The sequence below is a fragment of the Hakea prostrata genome, chromosome 10 (assembly GCF_041222555.1).
Source record: "Hakea prostrata isolate BN-2017 chromosome 10, UWA_Hpros_2, whole genome shotgun sequence".
Lineage (NCBI taxonomy): Eukaryota > Viridiplantae > Streptophyta > Magnoliopsida > Proteales > Proteaceae > Hakea > Hakea prostrata.
In genome coordinates this window covers 6,606,311-6,628,105 of record NC_142609.1, presented here as the reverse complement: position 1 = coordinate 6,628,105, position 21,795 = coordinate 6,606,311, and the positions used below count along the sequence as shown (strand labels likewise).

At 35.8% G+C, this 21,795-nt stretch overlaps 2 protein-coding genes across 2 annotated transcripts in view; both read left to right on the top strand.

Moving 5' to 3' along the window:
- Positions 1-1,145, top strand: part of LOC149001758 (ARM repeat superfamily protein) — a 58,154-nt gene extending 57,009 nt beyond the window's left edge. The window contains exon 18 of the mRNA XM_089138084.1: positions 83-1,145. Coding sequence (XP_088994210.1) covers positions 83-422 — 340 coding nt within the window. The 3' untranslated portion in view covers positions 423-1,145. The remainder of the gene's footprint in view (positions 1-82) is intronic.
- A 2,251-nt stretch (positions 1,146-3,396) lies between these two features.
- EMB2654 (Tetratricopeptide repeat (TPR)-like superfamily protein) lies at positions 3,397-17,477 on the top strand. The gene is made up of 10 exons (XM_089137300.1): positions 3,397-3,914; positions 4,262-4,434; positions 5,130-5,235; positions 6,225-7,334; positions 7,424-7,529; positions 7,624-7,828; positions 9,774-9,906; positions 12,086-12,190; positions 16,099-16,219; positions 16,713-17,477. The coding sequence occupies exons 1-10, from the start codon at positions 3,483-3,485 to the stop codon at positions 16,808-16,810; spliced, it is 2,589 nt and encodes an 862-aa protein (XP_088993426.1). The 5' UTR covers positions 3,397-3,482; the 3' UTR covers positions 16,811-17,477.
- The last annotated feature ends 4,318 nt before the right edge of the window (positions 17,478-21,795 follow it).

Genomic DNA, 21,795 nt, shown 5'->3' with positions numbered 1-21,795 from the left:
TGATATTCATCTATGTTTGACCATAAAGAAAATGATGTTTTTAGTCGGACTATTTCTCATTCTAAACTTGTCTGTATTCTAGGGAGCAAACAAAAACACATGAAGAATCTGGCAATCCAAGTGGGGGAACTAGTTCCAGAGCATATACAATCCAGGAGAAGAGAAAATATAAACATAAAATTGACACTCCAAGCACCAGTAAGCACCGTAAATTTGCTGATAGTGACAGTGGGAGGATACGGGTTAAAAGTTCTTACTCAGATTCAAAAAGACAAACAGAGGGTGGTCGCTCGGTTCCCAGTGAAAAGAACAAAAAGAGGGAATCGACCATGAATGGAAGACAAGGTAGGAAGGGAATGAATAAAGCAAAAGGAGGTCGAGTCCATAGACCTTTTTTTCTTAGAAATTCCAAAAGTAAGTAACCAAGTGAGTAGTTGGACGACTTCTTGAATTCTAAACGTTGGACGCCTTGGCAACAACGGACGTGGCTTACATTTTTGGTAGATCACTGCCATTATTCATCAGGAAGCATTCCAGTGAAGGAGGTTTATGTGTCTCAGTCAAAGTATGAACAAGTTCAAGATGAAGAGTTACTTGGTGTGTTCAACCAAGAGAATCCACAGAAATCGGGTCTTTCCATGGCTCGCGAAGAGCGTCATACCGATCAGTTCAAGCTATTTTGTTTGTAAAATATAAAAAATTTACCCTTAAATTTTATGAGATTTTCTGGTACAGGATCTGGGTTTGCCAGTCACCTCTAGATAAAGCAGGATGGTAGATATGCGTTTATGTTCAGTATTTTGTTGACAAATGATGTCGTCTCTGTAAAAGAATGTGTTCAGGGTGGAAGATGGTTTCATGTTTTATAATATGAATTTAGTTTTATTTCCTCTCTATAGAAAACTAATAAAACTTGCCTCTTTTTAGTTGAGATGTATTCCCTCCCCTTAAAATTGAAGATTTTATAATGATGCATATCGGTAGAATCTACTACTTGGATCAGACTTGAGTGAGTTCATGATTCAGAGTGTTAATTTGTACCAAACCTGAAATGGCCATTCATAAGGGCTGTCGAAAAAGCACTGGGTCATTGCAGAGAGAAATAGAGGGGCTTCTGTAGTTTCTCAGCACAAGAAGCCTTTTCCAAACTACTTGATGGGGAATGTCTTATCGTAGGATTATCATGGATTATCATGTAAAATTGTGTGACCTATGTAAAAAGGGTATGACTAGGGTTTTTTTCTTTGGTGTCGACTGATGATTTGACACGAAGTTACTCAGCACTGTTGCTGCATTATAATGGAAAGAATCAGTTGTGAAGATGTCAATAGTTGAGTGTGAGAATTACAAAACTTTAAGCAAATTTCATGGGTACTTCTTGAGTTTAGACCCCCCTTAAAATTCATTCTATTATGCTTATATTCCTTATATTGCAACTTACATATCAAATGCACTTTTTTGTTATTGTTTTGTAATCCACTTTCATCATTATGCCCAAGTGGCAGAGGATACAAAGAAACAAGATCTAATATCCACCGAGTGGTGTTCAGCCAAATAGTCCTGTTGGGGCGAGGACAAGGCCACCCTGTCCAGGGACCTTGATATCCTGTCTAACGTTCTCCAAGTGAATCAGTCCAGGTAAGTTTGCATCCACCAACAAATTAACAAGACTTTTGACTGTCCAAAACCACCTGAATGAAAGATAAGCCAGTTCCAACTGCCCACTTCAATGCTCTTAGAACTGCTATTGCTCCCCCCATTAGAGCATCTTCAAAAACCTTTGGAATTGATTGAGCCATAACAACTTCCTGCTGACCATGCCTGGCGATAAACCCCACACCCCCAGCTCCATCTTCCTCTTGAAATGCAGCATTGCATCACACAACAACCACTTTTGGGTTTAGCTTTACTTTTTCTCTACCTTCCTCTTAACTTTTCTTAGCATCTACAAGAACCCTCCAAGCTTCCTCGACTGCCCTGTTGATTTGTTGAACCACTTCCTGAGGAGAGGTAACAATGTTGTTGAATTTCAGCTTGTTTCTTGCCTTCCATAGGTGCCAGACCACAATCTAAATTTTGCATAAGATCCTTCTACCCTTTTCCTTTGACCAAAATCTTACATCTCCCCATTGTTTGATCACGGCGATGTTGGCCTTTGCTCCGGTAGTAACCCATTCAATTTACATCCAAACCAAATAACTCGCGCAAATTCACATTCAAACAATAGATGAGAGCTAGACTCCACCTGACACCCTTACCTCCTGTAGCCTCTATCCACTTTCACTCCCCTCTTTAGAAGTTCTTCCCTAGTAGCTTTGCTTCTATGCAAATTCTCCATATATAGTTTCTACTTTTTTGGGAAAGTAGTACACTTTCATATGTCTTTCCAGGTACTTGAAGGTATACTCCCACTTTCTGATTCTTATGAAATGCACCAATAGTGAAGTAATGACTTGTATAATTGTATTTTCAAAATTCTCAAAGTGTCCTCTTTTACCCTTGAATCTATTTTGACTTTCAAGAAAAGAACAAAGAAAGAAAAATGAAAGAAGAGAAAAGGCTGAGGAACTACTTTGTCTGAGTTTTGAATATTTTTCAATTTTGTTATCACTTATAAAAAAGATTCAATAAAGATAAATATGTCTTTTTCTATTTTAAAATTATGCCAAATTACATATACAAAACTCTATTAGTGCAATATATTATGTGTGGCTCCTAACCAGATCAATACCGATAGCTTTTATTAAGTATATTCAAATTTCAAAAAGTGAAGAGACCAAAATGCCTCTCAAGTTATTTAATACATTGTATCAATATATTTTTTTTCTTTTTTTTTTTAGATACATATATTTAACCATATAATTAACATTTAATGATCAATTTTTTTTTAAAAATTATATATTAACACAATGTATTAAATAAACCGAGAGACACTTTCACGTTTGAAATTTGAATATGCTTAACAGTGCGGTGTTAATCTTGTTGGGACCCACACGTAATATATTATACTAAAGGAACCCAACATTAGTTTATGGTCCACAACCAACATGTTAAAAATTAAAAAAATTAAAAAAAAAATCAAATCACTCCAATGCAATTTTTTTTTTTTTTAGGCGACCCTTGGGCTCAAGGCCCCTTTAAAGTCATCCCCCATCACCGATACATACGATACTAGTCGATAAGTATCTATATTTGACAAAACCGATACGATACATGTTGATACGTCTTGAATTGCACTGAAATACATTTGTCGATACAATACTCGATAAGAGACGATACGTCTCCTAAAATGACATTACCTTCCCCGTTTTCTAATTTTTTATTTTTTATTTTTTCTGTTCGTTTCTTTTTTTCGTAGAGAACCCGTTATCTAAATATCAAAACCTGTACCTTTGAGAGCTAACGTTCTATTTGGCGCCTGTGCTGTGAGCAGGCATGCCCGAAGAGAGTGTTTATCCTTTGTCTCCACCAAAATTTCGTCAATGGCTACTTCGTCTCCAGAGCTATTCAAATTAATTCCAAATGACCAAACAATCTTCTCATTTTCCTTTCATTCCTTGTCCACCACTACATCAGAATTGGCAAAGGTGAGGCAGAACAACAAAAACCGCCGTATTACCCTAGTTTCCTGCAAAAAGAGCAAGAATGAAGAAGCTTGGGAAGAGAAGAAAGTGGGTTCTATTGATTATGACGAAGGGAAGTATAGAGTTTCAGTTCAGGTGAGTGGACTTAGGAAAGATGATATCCCAAAAAGGTTCCGTTTGCGAGTTGAAGGCGATAGGTGGCAGAGGGATTGGACAATCTCTGAGATGGTTCAGAGTATTGTTGAGCTCAACCATTGGGATGACATTGAGGGAGTTCTTAATTCCTGGGCTGGTCGTTTTGCTCGAAAAAATTTCCCTGTTCTTATTCGGGTATGCTGGTAACCATATTTGTTTCCTGTTCTTGTCTTTTCTTTTTTCTTTATATTGAGATTCTTTCAGTTTCTATACAAATTGCATTGAAAGCAAGCTGAAACTCAATTTGTGTTACTCTGTCTTTTGGAGCTATCTTTTTCGTTTGGGCCAAAATTTTGGAAATATCTTGACTCATAACTATACCTTTGGTCCTTTTTTTTTTTTTTTGCTTTATAATTAATAATTTGTCTCTTGGACAATAAGAGGTGTATATACACTTATGGAGAAAATGTTTGTTGTACCTTAAGAAAAAAGCTGATGGTCGGCATCCTGGCTCAATTCTTATAATGTCTTTTTTCTTGTAGGAAATAACCAAATCGGGCTCCCTTGAGCACAGTGTTCAAGTTTTCCGTTGGATGAAAAATCAAAAGAATTACTGTGCTAGGAATGATATCTACAATATGATGATTAGATTGCATGCTAGGCATAATCGAGTAGATCAAGCACGTGGATTGTTCTTTGAGATGCAAAAGTGGAGGTAACTTCCCTGTGTAGTTCTTGTGCCATAAGAATATCATTTTTGCAGTTGTGGATTGCAAGGTGGTATGGGTGGCTCATACTTTGTCTGATTTGCTGTGTTATTGCTTAAAACATCCAATGAATGAAAGAATACTTGTAAGTTAGAACTTGGAGGAAAATAAGCTGCAATATATGGTGTGAGAAGGGTTAAAGGTCATGTAGGTTTTGAGAAACAAAACAAGATTTTTTTAAGGCCCCTATGTTGCAGCTGTTGCAATTGACCTTCTTATAACTAAAGGTTTCTCTGAATCTTAATATTGAGAGCTCCTACTAAAGAATTGCCTATTTAGATGGCTTGTTTACCCCTTCCCCCCCCCCCCTTATAATAGCATGACCACAGTATGATCGAACTTCTGATACTTCCAAGTGTCAGTTAGATGAATGAAAATCAGTTAACTGGAGTAATTTTATATCTTAACGTTGATGATTACTAGATGCTCTTAAGTTTTGATGAAACAATTTTCTTTTTCTGTTGTAAATTATCATGGTTTCTATCATTGTTTTTTCCACCCTCCCCCCCCCCCCCACGTGGGTAAAGGAGCTTGCTGGCATTTTATTTAGTCTGTTGGTGTTTGGATGATGACAGCTGATTGATTGATCTATGTTTCTTGTGATGGCTTAACTTTGACAGTTTGACGATGTCGTTTTTATTAGGTGTAAACCTGATTCTGAAACATACAATGCTCTCATAAATGCACATGGTCGAATTGGTCAATGGCGCTGGGCTATGAATATTATGGACAACATGCTTCATGCGGCTGTATGTATTGTTACTCTTCATTCTTAATTGATTTGGGCGTCAATGAATGATTTGGTCTAGAATCTTGATATCTAATGATATTATTTGGTCACAAAGGAAATTATATTTTCATAAGAAACGCTCTTATTTAACTAAAGTATCCATATAATTTCCTTTGCTATAGGAACTAAAAAGTAAAATTTGCCCCTGATTCTTCTCCTGTGCAGCCAGCTTTGATCACCTAACTGCTTTGGTGCACATCTGGTTGGTGTTGAAACTAGATAAAAGAAGACAGAAAATTTCCTATTGTATAACTGAATAAACTTATGTAGTTGTCACCAATATTTACCACCAGACATATTGGATAGGACCCCCAGATTTTGTGGATAGCTGGATCTGAAGCTATCACCCAAATAGCTATGGGCACCCCCCCCCCCCCCCCCCCAAAAAAAAAAAGGGGACTGCAAAACGACCCATCTTTTTTTGTTTTGGGTTTTTTTTTCCTTTGTTGGGGGGGGGGGATGTGAGGGGGTGGGGGTCGGGTTAGGAATATTTTTCCCAACCTAGCTGTATGTTCCACTATGGTATTTAAATACATTCTACAGGTGATTCTCTTTATAAAAAGTAAAAGAAATGTAAAACTTTTTTCAACTTTACTCTCTTTTATTGTTTTTTTTATTTCTTAATAAAACTGGAAGGAGTACAATGTAAACCTTTGACAATCTTCTGTCTTAATCTGAGTTAGATCTTTGTCTGTATGTTTCTGTGAATATATGCAGATCCTTAAGCTATTTTGCAGATGGTTCGTAACCAATTTTACTTGATGAGAGAACTGCACGTTTAATAATTTTTTGGTGCTGCATTAGTACAATATTTAATTTTGAATTGATTATGGGCTTATGCCAACATGAGTATGCTTCTCTTCCTTGTCCAACCTTTTGATTTGGCACATTAAAACTATCTTTTTACATTGCTTCTGCAATTTCTACAACAGTAAGATATGGATGCAGATTCCTCCTACTCGATCAACATATAACAACTTGATTAATGCTTGTGCGTCTAGTGGAAACTGGCGAGAGGCTTTGAAAGTCTGCAAGAAAATGACAGAGAATGGAGTAGGGCCAGATTTGGTGACTCACAATATTGTTTTATCAGCATATAAAAATGGGTTTCAGTATGCAAAAGCTCTCTCTTATTTTGAGTTAATGAAAGGAACAAATATCCGTCCTGACACAATCAGCTTTAATATAATCATACATTGCCTAGGTAAGCTAGGGCAGTATAGAAAAGCTGTGGACATCTTTAACTCGATGAGAGAGAAAAGATCTGAATGCCGCCCTGACATCGTAACTTTCACAAGTATCATCCATGCATATTCTGTTAGTGGACAAATTGAGAATTGCAAGGCAGTATTTGACATGATGCTTGGTGAAGGCGTAAAACCTAATATTGTATCTTACAATGCACTTATTGGTGCATATGCGTTGCATGGAATGCATAAAGATGCCCTCTTGGTCTTCAATGAGCTTAAAAGAAATGGCTTCCGTCCTGATGTTGTATCATATACCTCTCTACTTAATGCTTATGGGAGATCAGGACAAACTGAGAAGGCTAGAGAAATATTTGACATGATGAAACGGAACTCACGGAAACCAAATATAGTGAGTTATAATGCACTAATTGATGCCTATGGATCTGAAGGATTGTTATCTGAAGCTGTGGAAGTGCTGCGTGAAATGGAACATAATGGAGTTCAGCCAAACGTTGTGACAATATGCACTTTATTGGCTGCCTGCGGCCGCTGTGGTCAAGCAGGGAAAATTGATTATGTTCTTTCAGCAGCTGAGATTCGGCGCATTGAATTGAACACAGTTGCTTATAACTCGGCCATTGGAAGCTATATGAATATAGGGAAATTTGAAAAAGCTCTAAACTTGTATGGATCTATGAAAAGAAAGAAGGTCCTACCTGATTCTGCTACTTTCAATGTACTAATTAGTGGTTCTTGCAAGATGGCAAAATATGGTGAAGCACTCAAGTTTGTGGATGAGATGATGCATTTCAAAATTCCTATGTCTAAGGAGGTATATTCATCTGCTATTTGTGCTTACAGCAAACAGGTAATTGCTTTCATAAGATTAATGTTCCCATATTAAAGTTATAAATCAACCGGAGGATGTCATCTCTAAAGTGCCTTTGGAATATTCAGGGTCAGCTTGAAGAAGCTGAGTCAATGTTCACTATGATGAAGGACAATGGTTGTTTGCCTGATGTCATATCATTTACCACCATGATACATGCATATGGTGCTGCAGGTATTGAAAGTTTTTATACTGATCTGATCAATAATGACAAGAGTAGTCTTGGAGTCTTTTAGCTTGTGTTTACCGTGGGTCTCTTATTTTCTAGAGAATTGGGAGAAAGCACATGCATTATTTCAAGAAATGGAAATCAATGATGTCATACCAGATTCTATAGCATGTTCTTCTTTGATGAGAGTTTTCAATAGAGGAGGTCAGCCAGCCCGGGTTCTTCATCTAGCAGAGGTGATGAAATTGAAAAGAATCCAATTTAATGATGCTGCTTTCTATGAAATGATATCAGCCTGCAGCATGTAAGATATCCATTCTTTCGTAAAATATTATGTCTACATTAGTTACCAATTTGTGGTATGCATCAAGTTTCATCTCTTGCAACCTTTTTTCCTTTGGTGTTTTTCTTCTGGGCCCCCGCCGGGGGTGGGGGGTGTAGGGGCCTGTATGATGATTCGTATTCATTTGTATATTTGGTTCCTGGGAACAAAAAAAGTCGGAAAAAAAAAAGAAGAAAAAAGGAACTGGGGTACCTTTGTGATTCTTAGGAATGCGCTGAGACAATAATGTGGCTCAGAAATAGGAAGAAAGAAGCTCGAATGGCGAACTTTTTTATTCCAGAAATAAAACAAGAGAAATAAGGGGGGGGGGTTCATTTGACCTATCTCCACAACTCTCATCTCCATGAGACTCCACGTCCAGCATAACTAGTGCCTCCGCCACTGCTGCTTCTACTGTCACAATGTCACCACAATGTTCTCCATTGCCACCTCCACCACCATCAACATTGCTATTGCCTCCACCACCATCTTCATTGCCACCACTGCACCTCCACCACGACAACTCTGCTTCCACATCCGCTACCTCCATCGCCACCACCAATTCTATCAGCAGCGGCCCCACCTTCTTCACTGTCCCCACCATTGTCATCATTACTAGTACAACAAGAACAAGCCTTGTGCAACTAAATGGGGTTGGACATGGATCATTGTCTTCCAATTAGCTCTAGTTGATATGCATATCCTTTCTCACCACTTTTTTTAAGGTTATCTTAGGTTTGCTCCTAGCTCTGCTAGTTCCTTCATTCTAGATTAAATCACTTCTCCATACTATGGCATTTAAAAGCCTCCATTGAACATGGTTGTGCAACCTCAATCAATTTTCTCCTAGCTACCTCCATAAAATTATTGGGTATATAAGCATGTTGAAAATTTATCGAAGTTCCAGGAATAATCTTATGCATTTCGTTTCTGGACCAGGTCACCAGAATAGGATTTAATATGCATACCCAACATGTTTTTTCTTGACCCAGTGATAGAAATAGAAAAAGAGTTACTCCTGTAATGGTAAAATTGTCTAGAGACAAATGCATTATTATGCACCAAGTATTTTAAAAATGCTATCGATTCTTTTTTCTTTTAAGTTTCATTTTTTATGTGGCATATAGTACATATATTGATACATGGCCGATCTAGGGCCTCACTTATCTAGTGGTCAGAATGGTCAAGTGAGTAGTCCTGGCCAAAAAGCATGGCCTGCCAATTGCAGTCATATGCCATGGCTATGGAGACTACACTTTTGAAGGCATCACCTGGACATTTTTGTCACCTTGGAAGGAGCCTTGGTGCTTTCTTGATTTCACCTTGCATCTAGTTCCCCAAACACTTTGGGTTGTCTAGAATCTGTGCCAACTATGGTGGAGAAAATGCCTTAGAGCACTTCAAAACCAGGGAGGCTGGCCTAAGCTAAGCAGTTTAGCTTAGATTGAAGGCTAGCCTGGGACTAGCCATTTAGCATAGATTGAGAATCATTTTTGTTTAATTGTCATCAAGGCCTCAAGGGTACTGCAATACCAAGTTCCATTGGTTGCATTTATGCCAGCTTCTGTTAAATTTATGTAGATTTCACCTAGACAGAGACACATTCGGAAATGGAATTTTATCTGTTGGTTGTGATGTCAGTGGACTTTGGTTAATTCTCTCTATTTTTACCATGTAATATAGTTTTCCTTTCAATATGATATAAAGGTTGGAAATACTACAGTGCTCAGTATTTTTCACTGGGTGTCCTGTTCTGATCAGTGCCTTAGCATTGCTACTTCATGATAGCATGCGTATGATCATCCATGAAATTCTCTATTCCCTAACTTGTTAACTTGTCCTTTCCTTCACGACATCATTTTTGCTTGTGTTTGTACTTCCTACTTTAGTTCCTCTCTCATGATGACTTTTGAATTTCTTGTTGAAGGCTACGAGATTGGAAAACAGCTATTAACCTAATTGAACTCAAGGAGCCATCAATGTCAGCAGTCTCAGTCGGACTCCTGAATCATCTTTTGCATTTTCTTGGAAAAAGTGGAAAGGTTGAGACCATGATGAAGGTATGTGCGTGTTTTCCAAGGTTTCTGAGTTTATAAGGTGTTCGAGCCCTGAGGCAAAGCACTTAATAGTCGATGCATAGTCAATGATTAGTCAATAATAATAATAATATAATGGTATTCTTTTTCCAAATTAAGGCATAATCACATAATGATGGTGAATAGCCTTGGTATGCCAGAAAATATATGATATATAACATTAAATGAATCCTTCGTAAAGGAAACTAAATATGAATGCTGTAGGAGTCAATGCTGAACAAAACCATTATCTTTTAATGCCCGAGTGATGAAAAGTGAAACTAAAAAGGATTAAAAAATTTCAGAAATGATCAAGTGAAAAAAAAAGAAAGAAAGAAAAAGAAAGATAAACACTTGAAAGTCATTTGACAAGTCATATCTAAAAAGATGCTGATAGTAGACAACTCCTGAATCATAAATCAGAATTATATTCGATGCATGAATTGAAATTCGAATGCTATAAAATGTTCCTGACTATGTCATTTTATTCTTTATTTATTATATACTTTGTGCTCATGTTATCTATCTCCAAAATGTGGGGAAAGAAACTTGGGGGAGGAGGGGAAGCAAGGAGTCATTGTTAATAATTAGATTGCTGATACAATAGGAGTAGAAATTATTAAACAGCAAAAATTTAATATGCTTTTATTTTTTATTATTTCAAGGAAGACATATTTCACCCAACAAACAAGAGATGACAAGCTGGTTCATTGTGTTCCTTCTACCAACTATATGCACCTGCCTGCGTTTGCACCTATTATAACAAAATTAAACAGAATACCGCCCAAAAACAGAAGATGCTTAGTCTCCTGAAGTTTAGCATGTATTTCCCATTAGCAATAAGAAATTTTTTTGGGGAGTTTTAGTTGAATGGTCGTTCAATTTCAAAGATGACCATTTTCTTAGTAGGAGGTTCACATTGAAAAAGTTTCTTAAAGGATGCTTGTTTGTTGTTACTTCATAATTTTTAGCAATTTTCAGTCATAAATGTATGGCAGCAGCCTGTTTTAGAACTATAATTATAACACTGTCATGACGGTGTTATAATCAAAATATATTATGATAAAATGTTACTATTTGCAAGTCAGAGTGCATTGAAATATACCATTGCTTGTTCTTCAATTTAAGTGAGTTCAGAAAAATAGCAAAATTGGAGCCAGTCAAGGAATGAGCCAACTAGTACCAATCCAAACTGGCATTGGAAGCCAACTCAAATCAGGCAGCTGGCCAACTAGAATGTCTCCTTGGTCCACAATTTTTACTAGTCAACCTGGACTGTTGTACTAAGACAAAACATGACAAGAAGAGGCCAAAAGTGCTGCTTTAGTGACATCCAATGCCAATTGAAGGAAGAGTTGAGTAGCTGATAAGCAGTCTGGAATCGAATTTATCTATTTGGAAACCATGAATACACGATTGAGCAGTGACTACCTACCCTTGAAGAAACAGTAATTTGGAACAGAATGGGGCATTAATTCACATATTGCCGTCACTGTTCCCCTTACTATTCATGTGAAGAGTCTCTCAGCCACTTATTGGTTTAGTGAAAATATTCCTAATAGATTTGTGAGGCCCAAGATGAGATTACATGAAGAATTGCACTAGACAGAAAATGGGAACCAAGAGCTGCAGCAGATAAAAAGTCAAAGAAAATGAAGAAGAGGCAGATGCAAGCAGTAGTATACATTGTGTTGTCAATTATGCCTCTATCACTATTTTCCTTCTTGTTGGGGCTCATGTTGGGTGGCTAGGAAAACAGAACCCTTGCTTCAAGTCATGGGATATAACTGAAGCATTGAAAGTTGAATTTCAAAATTTATTCAGAATATGTAAATTTCAAATTCAAAGAAGAGTGTGGACTTAGTAAACTTCATTTGGTTCCTATTTCCTAGTATACTTAAACTTCTAAATTTAAGTCCTTGTACGGTCTCCTCCATGTTTATCATATTTCATATTATTTCTTTGCCTTGTGTTTTATATTTATTGCCGAGTCCCTCCATATCCATTTTTGGATACGTACACCCATTTCCATAGTTTTATGGTTTAGGTGGATCTGACCCCTGGACACATACCTGTACCTGAGTGCCTGCACCAGTTTGAGTATCATATTTGTATGGTTCTGACTGTTCTTATATACCTAATCTTTTTTTCTTGTTAAACACAGTTTTTCCACAAAATACTGGAGTCAGATGCCGATGTCTACTTCGAAACTTACTCGATTTTGTTGAGGAATCTTTCAGCTGCTGGAAAATGGAGGAAGTATATTGAGGTATGTCTTAGATTAACTTTTTCTCTTTTATGGGTTGTTACAAATTTTTTTTATAGGTGAAATGGCTAACTTTATTAGTTTAAGGAATATGGTGAACAGAATTAACTCTTAATTTTATCTATCCTCGTTCCTCTCTATAGTTTTAATATTAACTGGGTATGTAATGTGGGCAGTTGTTTAATATCCCTTAAATATGTAAAACATTTACCTTAAAGAGTTGGGATGCAAGAGTATAGGACCCTTCGATAACTAAATTTTGGGTAATCTACATGCACTCCCTAAACAAAAGGCCGTTTTCATGCACTCCCTTGAGAAATCACACTTACACCTACCCCCAAAACTAGTGGTGTTAAGTTTTGGTTAGGGGTCACTATGAAATGGCCTTTGTACCTTGCTTGTTTTGGGTATAAGTGAAATTATGGATTCGAACTTTTATTCCAAAATGATCATATTACCCTTATAGGGGTATTATGACCATTTTATCTTTTATTTGTATATTCTCTTATCTTATCTTTTCTAATCATTCTTTCCTCTAGCAAAGTTAACCGCTGTCCCAAGCTCTATTTAGAGAGACACAGAGCTTAAGGTTATCACGACTTGGGTAAGACTTGAGTTTCGAAAGACCAGAAGAGATGTCAGTGGGGTTACCATACTTGCTGCTCATCTGATCCCAGAGTAGCTTCTCTGAATCCTTTGGTGTTCCCTTCATGCTCTAGGGTTTGCAGGGTTTTCTGAGTTTCACTTGCCCCCAAAAAAGAAACCTCGAAAGAGATCGAAAGCAAAAAAGAAAAAGAAAAAATGAAAGACAAAGTTTCATCTAAGGAATAAAAATCAAAACTTTCAAAAGATTATCTGATCAATTGGTTCCGCTACTGGCTGAAACTCGATACTCAATCCATGTCACCCTCAGTGAAGCTATTTCAGAGAAAATCTGAATGGAGAAAGTGAAGAACTCAAATAGATTTTAGAGAGGAGAGACAACGACATGCATAGCGGGCAAGTTGCAGAGCCTCTTGGTCTTGGGCCACCCTTTCTTACATGGTTAATGGCTCAGGAAAATTTTATAGGACTGTTGTTCGACCAGCTATGATGTACGGTGTAGAGTGTTGGGTTGTTAAAAAGAATCATATAGATAAACTCAGTGTAGCAGAAATGAGGATGCTAAGATGAATGAGTGGCTAAACTAGGATGGATAAGATAAGAAATGCTCATATTAGAGTTGGTCTGGGAGTTGCTCCCATAAGTGATAAGCTTCGAGAAAGTCGTTTGAGGTGGCACGGCCACGTTCAATAGAGACCTATAAATGCCCTTGTACGAAGAAGTGATATAATCCATATTGAAGGAACTAGAAGAGCTAGGGGTAGACCTAAGATAACCTTAGGAGAAGTGGTGAGAAAGGATATGTATAGCTTAGGCCTTGTATCTAGCATGGCCTTGAACAGAACTTATTAGAGGGCAAGAATCCATGTAGCCGACCCCATTTAGTTGGGACAAGGCTTATTGTTGTTGTTGTTGTTGTAAGATGCTTGTGATAGTTGAGAGCCTTGAAGAGCACAACCCATTAAGGATGCACCAATCTGATATCTTCAAGGAAAGTAAACAGGTTTGCTACTGACCATTTCATTTTGTTTCCCCTGAAAAGAAAAAACAAAGTTAAAAGTTTCAAAGAATGATCTGATCAATTGGTTCCGCTACTCACAGAAAATGCCATGCTCATATTACATCTATATCACTCCTCAGTGAAGCTATTCCGGAGAAAGTCTGAAAGGAGAATATGAAGAACCCAAATGGACTTCCAGTGAGTTTATCCAAAGGCTTGTCCAGTTGCAAACAGTAAAGTGTGTTGTCAGGTTTCATACTGCCAGATTCCATCCTTAAAAAATTGATTGCAACTCTCAGCTCTGATTCTTCTCTGTATGATGCTTTACCTGTCTTCTTGCCAATGCGATTACTATTTTATCCCTAGAATGTAAGCAATAAACCAAGGGGAAAAAAATTTAATTTCGTTTTTACCCATAACAGGTAAGCTTATTCAAGTCATTTATAACAGTGACACTTGAATAAAATGGTCATATGGCCAATTTGGAATTTTTTGAAATCTAATGGGCCATGGCTTAACAGAATGGATGATCTTGGATTTTTGTAATTTAAACCCCATTTGGAAGGGGTGCATGTAATGTGCAACTTTATGAGGGGTGCTAGAAAACAACCAGTTTTATTAAGGTGGTGAATATAAATTGAACCTAAATTCTTATGTTGAGTGAGTCCACGTCACAACTGTACCTTGAAATTGTACTCATATTTGGACGCTGGATATAATAATTATACATCATTACCAGTAAAAGGCTGGGTGTGCTTCCAGCATGCCCTTAAAGTGTCACCCTTTCTCGCCTTTTGGAAAAGACCCCCTGTGTTTCCTATGTCCAGCTCCATGATTGGGGCATGCTACTAGCTTACAGAAAGCAGGCAGTGTGCCCCCACTACCTCCATTACTGCTCAATATGAGATAGAAAGCTGGTCCTGTGAGGTAAATCCCTGAAAGTCCCCTACTTTGTCTCCTAGATCATACTTGAATGTTGATTGCCTTAGATTGAACCTAGTTTGGGGGATTTTTATTGCATTATTACATGGTCCAAGTGGTTGCTTTATGGGTTTGCACTGGGAGGGGGGGGGGGAGGAGTGTTCTGTTTGTACAATCAAGCACTGATATAAAAAGGGGAATAAAGAATTAACAAATAAAGATTGGAAAGACATGTAAATAGAACCTGATCCAATAGGAGAAAAATAAAGGAAAACCGTCAAGGCAATAAGAAAAAGAAAAAGAATTGTCAAGGCACATCAAATGCTTTCCTTAAAACGGATTTGTCCCCTCCGGGTTGTGCTTGAGGATTCAACGGACGTCTGTCTCCTAGGATACAATAACGAACAACGGTATACTATCACAAAGTAGACCACTACGACAAACTTGAATTGTGCTTTCCTTCTAGAATACCAAAATGACAATACTCTCTAAGTACTAGCATGACTCTCAAAAGAACTTTAACATAACTCTAAAACTGAAATAGAGAATAGTCCCAAAACCTTCTACTCATCAAGGGGGGAAACTTCAATAAAACATTAACAAAACCCACAAAACATTATGAAGACTCTCAAGGCAGTCTTAGCATGACTCTTAAATCACAATAAAGAAAAATCCCAAAAAATCTGTTTTCATCAAGGGGGAATCCCAATTTATAGTGGAGATCTTTGGTAGGTACAATGAACATAACATATTACCATCAGTGTCTCATTAACAAGCTTGGAAAAACGACAAGCTTTTGTCATTTACAACCAAACTTGGAAACCGAAGAGATTTGGTTATTTATGAACTAAGCTTGGGAAACGAAAGGCATCGATCATTAATTAACCAAACTCAGGAAATGATAGTTTCCTTGGGAAATGAATATTCCCATAACATTCCATTCATGAACCTTGCTTGGGAAATGTAAAGCCCAAATGTTCATTAACTTCCATGCATGGACCATCCTTGGGATTTGAAACATCTAATCGTCATAATTATTTCATGTATTCATTTCCAGAAAATCTCCTCTTAATGAGCGATTTTGATTCACATATGCTCATTTTCCAACCGGTCCCTCTCTCACACACACAGATATGGTCTTGGAAGTTGCCATAAATGGAAGAGATGGTAATGGTAAAAGGAAATGATAAGAGGGAAAAATGGTAATGGAAAAATTACTCAGTAAACAAGAAAATTAGATAATGGATTTCTACTCAATTTCTCCACATATTTATGTAAATTCTTGTTGGAGTTTCTGTGTTAGGCTATATTGTTTCTCACATCTGCTAATATTTCTGGCATGTTTGTTGCTTTCTATCTGGTCAGCTAATTCTGAAACTTTATGCAGGTACTGCAGTGGATGGAGGATAGTGGGATTCAACCTTCAGTTAGAATGTATCGTAACGTTTCCTCCTTTGCATGGAAAGGTGGTGGGACAGAATATACTGCTCTGTTTAAAAAAAGAATAGGTATGGATTTTCTTTGTTGGAACACGTAAAGTGGATATCAACTTCATCATATAGAGCTGAATCTTGGTGTGAATTGACCCTTGTGCCCCCGGCATCCCACGTCACATTCTTCTGAATTTCACTTGGCAGCCTTGTCTAGCATAGCAGAGCTTACTTTAGTTTTCACTTTTCACCGAGTCTCGCTTTGGTCTCATTCCATTTTCCCCTCCTTTTGACAAGTAACTGTTGAATTTATTGCAATATAATAGCGCCATAAGAAGCGTGGCTATGTGGCAAACCTTCGTTTGTCATCCTTCACCTGGTTATATATTTTTGACATGCTTTATTGCTTATTAGGTGACACTTCTTTGGAAAGTGTATAATGTGTATATGGTTTTGCTTTTTCATTAATACCCATATAAATATGGTCTCAGCCTTTGAAGTCTTCTATTTGATTTTTGGTTGCAAGCTTTTAATCTTCTTTAAACATCATCCAAGTTGGGATACTGTACAGGACATCTAAAAAGAGAAGCAGGGGCTGGAACGGGTGCTGGCTCGCTTGACATATCTCCCTGTCCAACTTCATCATTGATTGACAGAACAAGAGATTGAAAGCATCAAATCAGAACCATAATCTATTGTATCTACTGATCACTGGATTTCCTTCAGCATTGAAGGATGACCCTCTGCATCCTATTCAACTCAATGAACCCTACTGTGAACATATGGGGTTAGCTCTATACAGACAAAAGTGAACAATATGAGGTTCAAAAGCCATCAGAAGGAAAAGAAGAAGAATAAAAAAGGATAGTGGGTAAAAGAAATAACAAAAACCAGGAGGCTAAACTGATACTAGTCTTTCCTACCAGTAGTTAAAGATTGGAGTTCCTGAGGTCATACACACCCAAGAATGTGCAACAACAGAGGAATTTATTATTATTATTTTTCTTTCACATTACTCTTGGTGAGCTTTGTGAGAATGGGGCATTGTTTCTGATTATAAAGCATTAAGTGAGTTTTACCTGTGGACATGCAGAGGCTGGCTACATCTGTAACTTAGAGGATTTGTACTGGTAAAGCTGATAAGTTTCTAACTGAATCTATTGTACAGACAGATGGATGTATGTAACAGAGAAGCAATTATTTTGTCGAATATTGAGGAAACTTGTTTGGATATTTCAGGTGTTCCTCATAAATTTGAACTAGTTCAATCATCAACCTTGTAATCCCTGTTGTTATTAGTTTTCTGTCATTCATTTCTTGCTATCTTCCTACAGCAGAGGTCACTTCTAAATTAAATGGATTATTTGGATGGTTCATGTATTTGGGCACCAAGTGGTGAACTGGTAATGACTCTGTCCGATATCTTGTAAAAACTTTTCTGGTAGAAATAAGCAAAGGTGCAAACAGAGCACAGAACAACCAAGAACTAATCATGAAATATATTAATCGATGGTCCAAGGAACAACAACTTAGACCACCAAGAATTAATGAAGTGTTGAATCAATGGACTACTGCTTTACCAAGTAATAGATGCATACGTACAACTTTGAGTGATTTCAAACACTTTAATGACATAATTTGAATGTATGTAGGAATGACTCAAAAGAAAAGGCAAAGAACACAGATGGATATGGGAACTACTATTTAAGGATAAGTTCCAAATTATGTCTATGCAAAGCTTGGAAAGCATGGAGGGCATTTATACACCTAAGGGGGAATTATTAGGAATTGTTACTCAAGTATCACCAATCTCCTACCATCACCTAGAAAGGCACTATGACCCAAGGTTTAAAGTATCCCACGATACTATACGATACTAGCCGATACGTATCCATATTTGACCCAATCGATACGGTACATCTTGATATGTCTCTCCATTGAATTACACTAAAATACATTAATCAGAGCGATACAACACTCGATATATGACGATGAGTCTCTTAAAATTACTTGACCGATACGATACTTTAAACCTTACTATGACCAAATGATCTCACACCTCAACAGCTCCGCATCCTAGAAAAAATGAGAAATGCAATAATGGGGTCTTTTTTTATTCAAATAAAATTCATTGTCATTTAAATATTCATTTAATTATCTCACTATCAAAAATTATTTAATTTAAGGGTAAAAATTATTTTAGGAATATCATTTTGTTAGGTAATTTTTTTTCTAATAATGCAGAAAAAAGTTTCATTACTAATAATCATAACTGTGCAGGAGAGTGAAAATATATTATATCTGTTGGAACATATTTCTTGTTGCATAGTTCGTAATATGACAGTATAATGAGATATGCATTGTTTTCAATGAAACATGGATACTGTGGTATTGGATAGATCAGTAGTAAACTGTAATAATAAGAGCAAAAGATGTAACGTCAAGGTTCTTATGAAGGACACAACAATATTCGAACTAACATCTTGAAATTGAACCACAATTGCTGAACTCCTACTAAAATCCCTTCCCAAATCAATTTTGTCTTGGTAACAAAAGTGCATGTATTTATTTATTTATTTTTTGGCTTGCCAACCTCCGGTTTCCAAGGCTTTGTCCTAATTAATTCGGTGTTCGATCCGGGTGGCACACCTGGCTGTGGTGGGTGAGTCTCCTAGCGGGGATTTTTTGCATCCACAAGGTTTTGATACCGGAACCTTGCTTAAGCGAAACAAGCTTGCCGAAGCAAAAAAAGTTCCTGATACCCAGCTTCTTAATCCAGGTTGTTCAATCCTTGTAACCAATAAAACCGAATAAGATATAGAATACCAATTTGGGAATGAAGTGCAAAATTCCTTGCCCTAAAATTAATATTGAGTACGAAGTGTTAGTGGGCAGTCTAATACTTCTAATTGACACAAACGTTAAGTATAGATGGTCATGTGATGAATTCAAATATAATTCCCAATGGTCCTGCAATTAAAATATGTTTTGAAATCTCACAACCAAAGAAGGTAAGCTAGATAGATTCATTAGTTTGGTTAGATAGATTCATAAGAGTTGAATATTCCATTTTCCACTTGATATTGCTTGAAATATTCATTTAGTTGATAATTCAAATATGATTTATTAAAAAAATCAAAGAACATAATGGAAACACCATAAAAACATAATTTTGGATGTAAATATTCAATACTAAGAAGTGGAATTTGACCAATCTATCATACTTACACTAGAGAGAATCCAAACTAATATATAAACTACTAATCATACTACTATTATAAAAGTATGAACCCGAGAGAAATGACTATATTTCTATTTCCTTAAAAGTCCTTAATTATTTGATTTATACAAAATAATAATAATACCCAAAAATTTTATTTCATAATATAATAATAACAATATTAATTGCAACCCATGTTCCAATAACACATAATTATTTGATAATCATTTTCTTTATTCTATACTAATTAATTTTTATAATATCCCATTTTTTATTTATTTCTTATCATTGTTATAGGGGATACGATTAGTTTAACTAATCTCTCACCTCTTAATTATAGGAGATAAGATAAATTATTTGCCTACTATGTAAAATAGAAAAAATAAATATCCAATTTTAATCAAAATTAAAATATCAATAAACATTAAAAAAATCTTCTTATTAGATTAACTTAATACCACTAAAATTTCAATACAACTTTGCTCAACAATTGCAAAATTGTAACTTTATTCAGTTTATTCTAATATAATAATCCTTCAAACTTATAGTTGATAATACAATGAATATGTCAAGAAGCACCTAATAAGTATATTGAAATATATGTAATTTTGCAATTGAAGTACTTTTTTTTTGGGTAGTATTTGGATAATCATTCAACTCATTAAAGATGAATAGTTTAATTCAGTTCATATTGTTAAGAAATTAGAATAAAATTTTACCTGAGATTTTTTTTCTTATAGATTAATAGTATTTCAATTGCCTCTAGTATATCAAATTTATTCTTAAAAAAAAAAAATTTAAAAATTATTGTATTAAACTATAACTAAATACATAGAATAATCAGAGATAATAACCACAAAACATTTTGATTATACATGTCAATTTTGTATGATTATTTATTATCCTCAATCATGTATAATGTATTTTTTTTTTTAAAGAAAAATTTCAGAGACATCCCAAGATAATTAACAAACAACATAAACATCCAAGAATTAGATCCAATTGCTGAGACACCGTAAAAGTGCTTGGTTAGCTTTTTAAACAATGGTCCCCTTCGGTAGTAAATCGAATCCTTGTGGGATAATCAAAATTTCTATATTACCCTTAATCTTTTGTGACTTTACATTATTACCCTGAAAACTTACTAAACTTTATTCTTCCGCATTAGCCATTTAAATAAAATATAAAATAATATAACTAAGAAAACATCATTAACTAATAAAGAAAGACAAAATATGGTCATAGCCAATTTCCCAAGGTGGGATACTATTTAACAAAATATTTAAGCTCCCTAGATTTGTCCAAAATATTATGAATCTATTTGCTAGAGACAACAAAGAAAAAAAAAAGGAAAGGCTTAAAAATGCCGCACGGATTAATGTCTTTTATAAAAATCATAATTTTTAACAATCGTGTACACTATTTGCTAGAGACACCGCAAAATGTCTTTTAGATTTTTACAATGGTACACCCTTGTTAGTAACAGGGGTTTTTTTGAATGGGTTTCCGACAAGAGCTAATCCTAAACCAACCTTCGTTAACAAGTTGTTAGATAATTTCATAATTTCTATAATTAGAGTATTATGAGATCTATTAGTTATTTTATACACAAATCTGAAAAACTAATTAATTATATTTTTTTATATAAATAATTATCATGCCATATATATGAGACATGTTACTCTTCTTCTCTATTTAATATTTCTCTATACCTATTACGAACAACTAATCCGCTTACCCATATTTGATGGTTCGACCAAGTGGATCGACTACAGACGATTTGGGAACGCTTAAACTGACTAGAGGAACAAAACGAATCGTGGTCTAACTCTCCAAACATAAGTAAAATAGTCCCCTTCTTAGTACGCTAACATAGCTAATCCACTTAATAAAAGAAAAAAATGTTAATATTTATCAATTTTCATTTTACTAGAAAAACTTGTTATGTTTTGACTCGAATTCTTGTACTCTATTTGGAAGATGGACCTGCATCGATATATTTTGATGGACAACAGAAATGACCGGTTTACGGAGATCTATGGTTGAAGTAGACCTAGAACCTACCATTGATCTAGGTCTATGAAGGGGTGGGTGGTACAGTATGACCCGACTTGATGGGTCAACCAGTTTTACCTAATCAGAGTATATATAATATATGTATTTTATGTTCGGCTACTACATTATTGAGAGATTTGAAATTTTCAATTGGGGTTTTGGTTGAGAGTTCTTGTAATGCCGTTTTTGGCGATTTGTTGTGAGATTTTCTCCGTTCTTCTTATACATAGTGAAAAAAACTCTTTTCCTTCGCATGTAGATGTAGCATACCAAATTGTGTGAACCACGTTAAATTTCTTGGTGTATTTTTTTTAATTTGCTATTTTGTGGTGTTTGTTTTAACAAAATTTATTATTTTTTTTCCTTTTATAAAATTCGT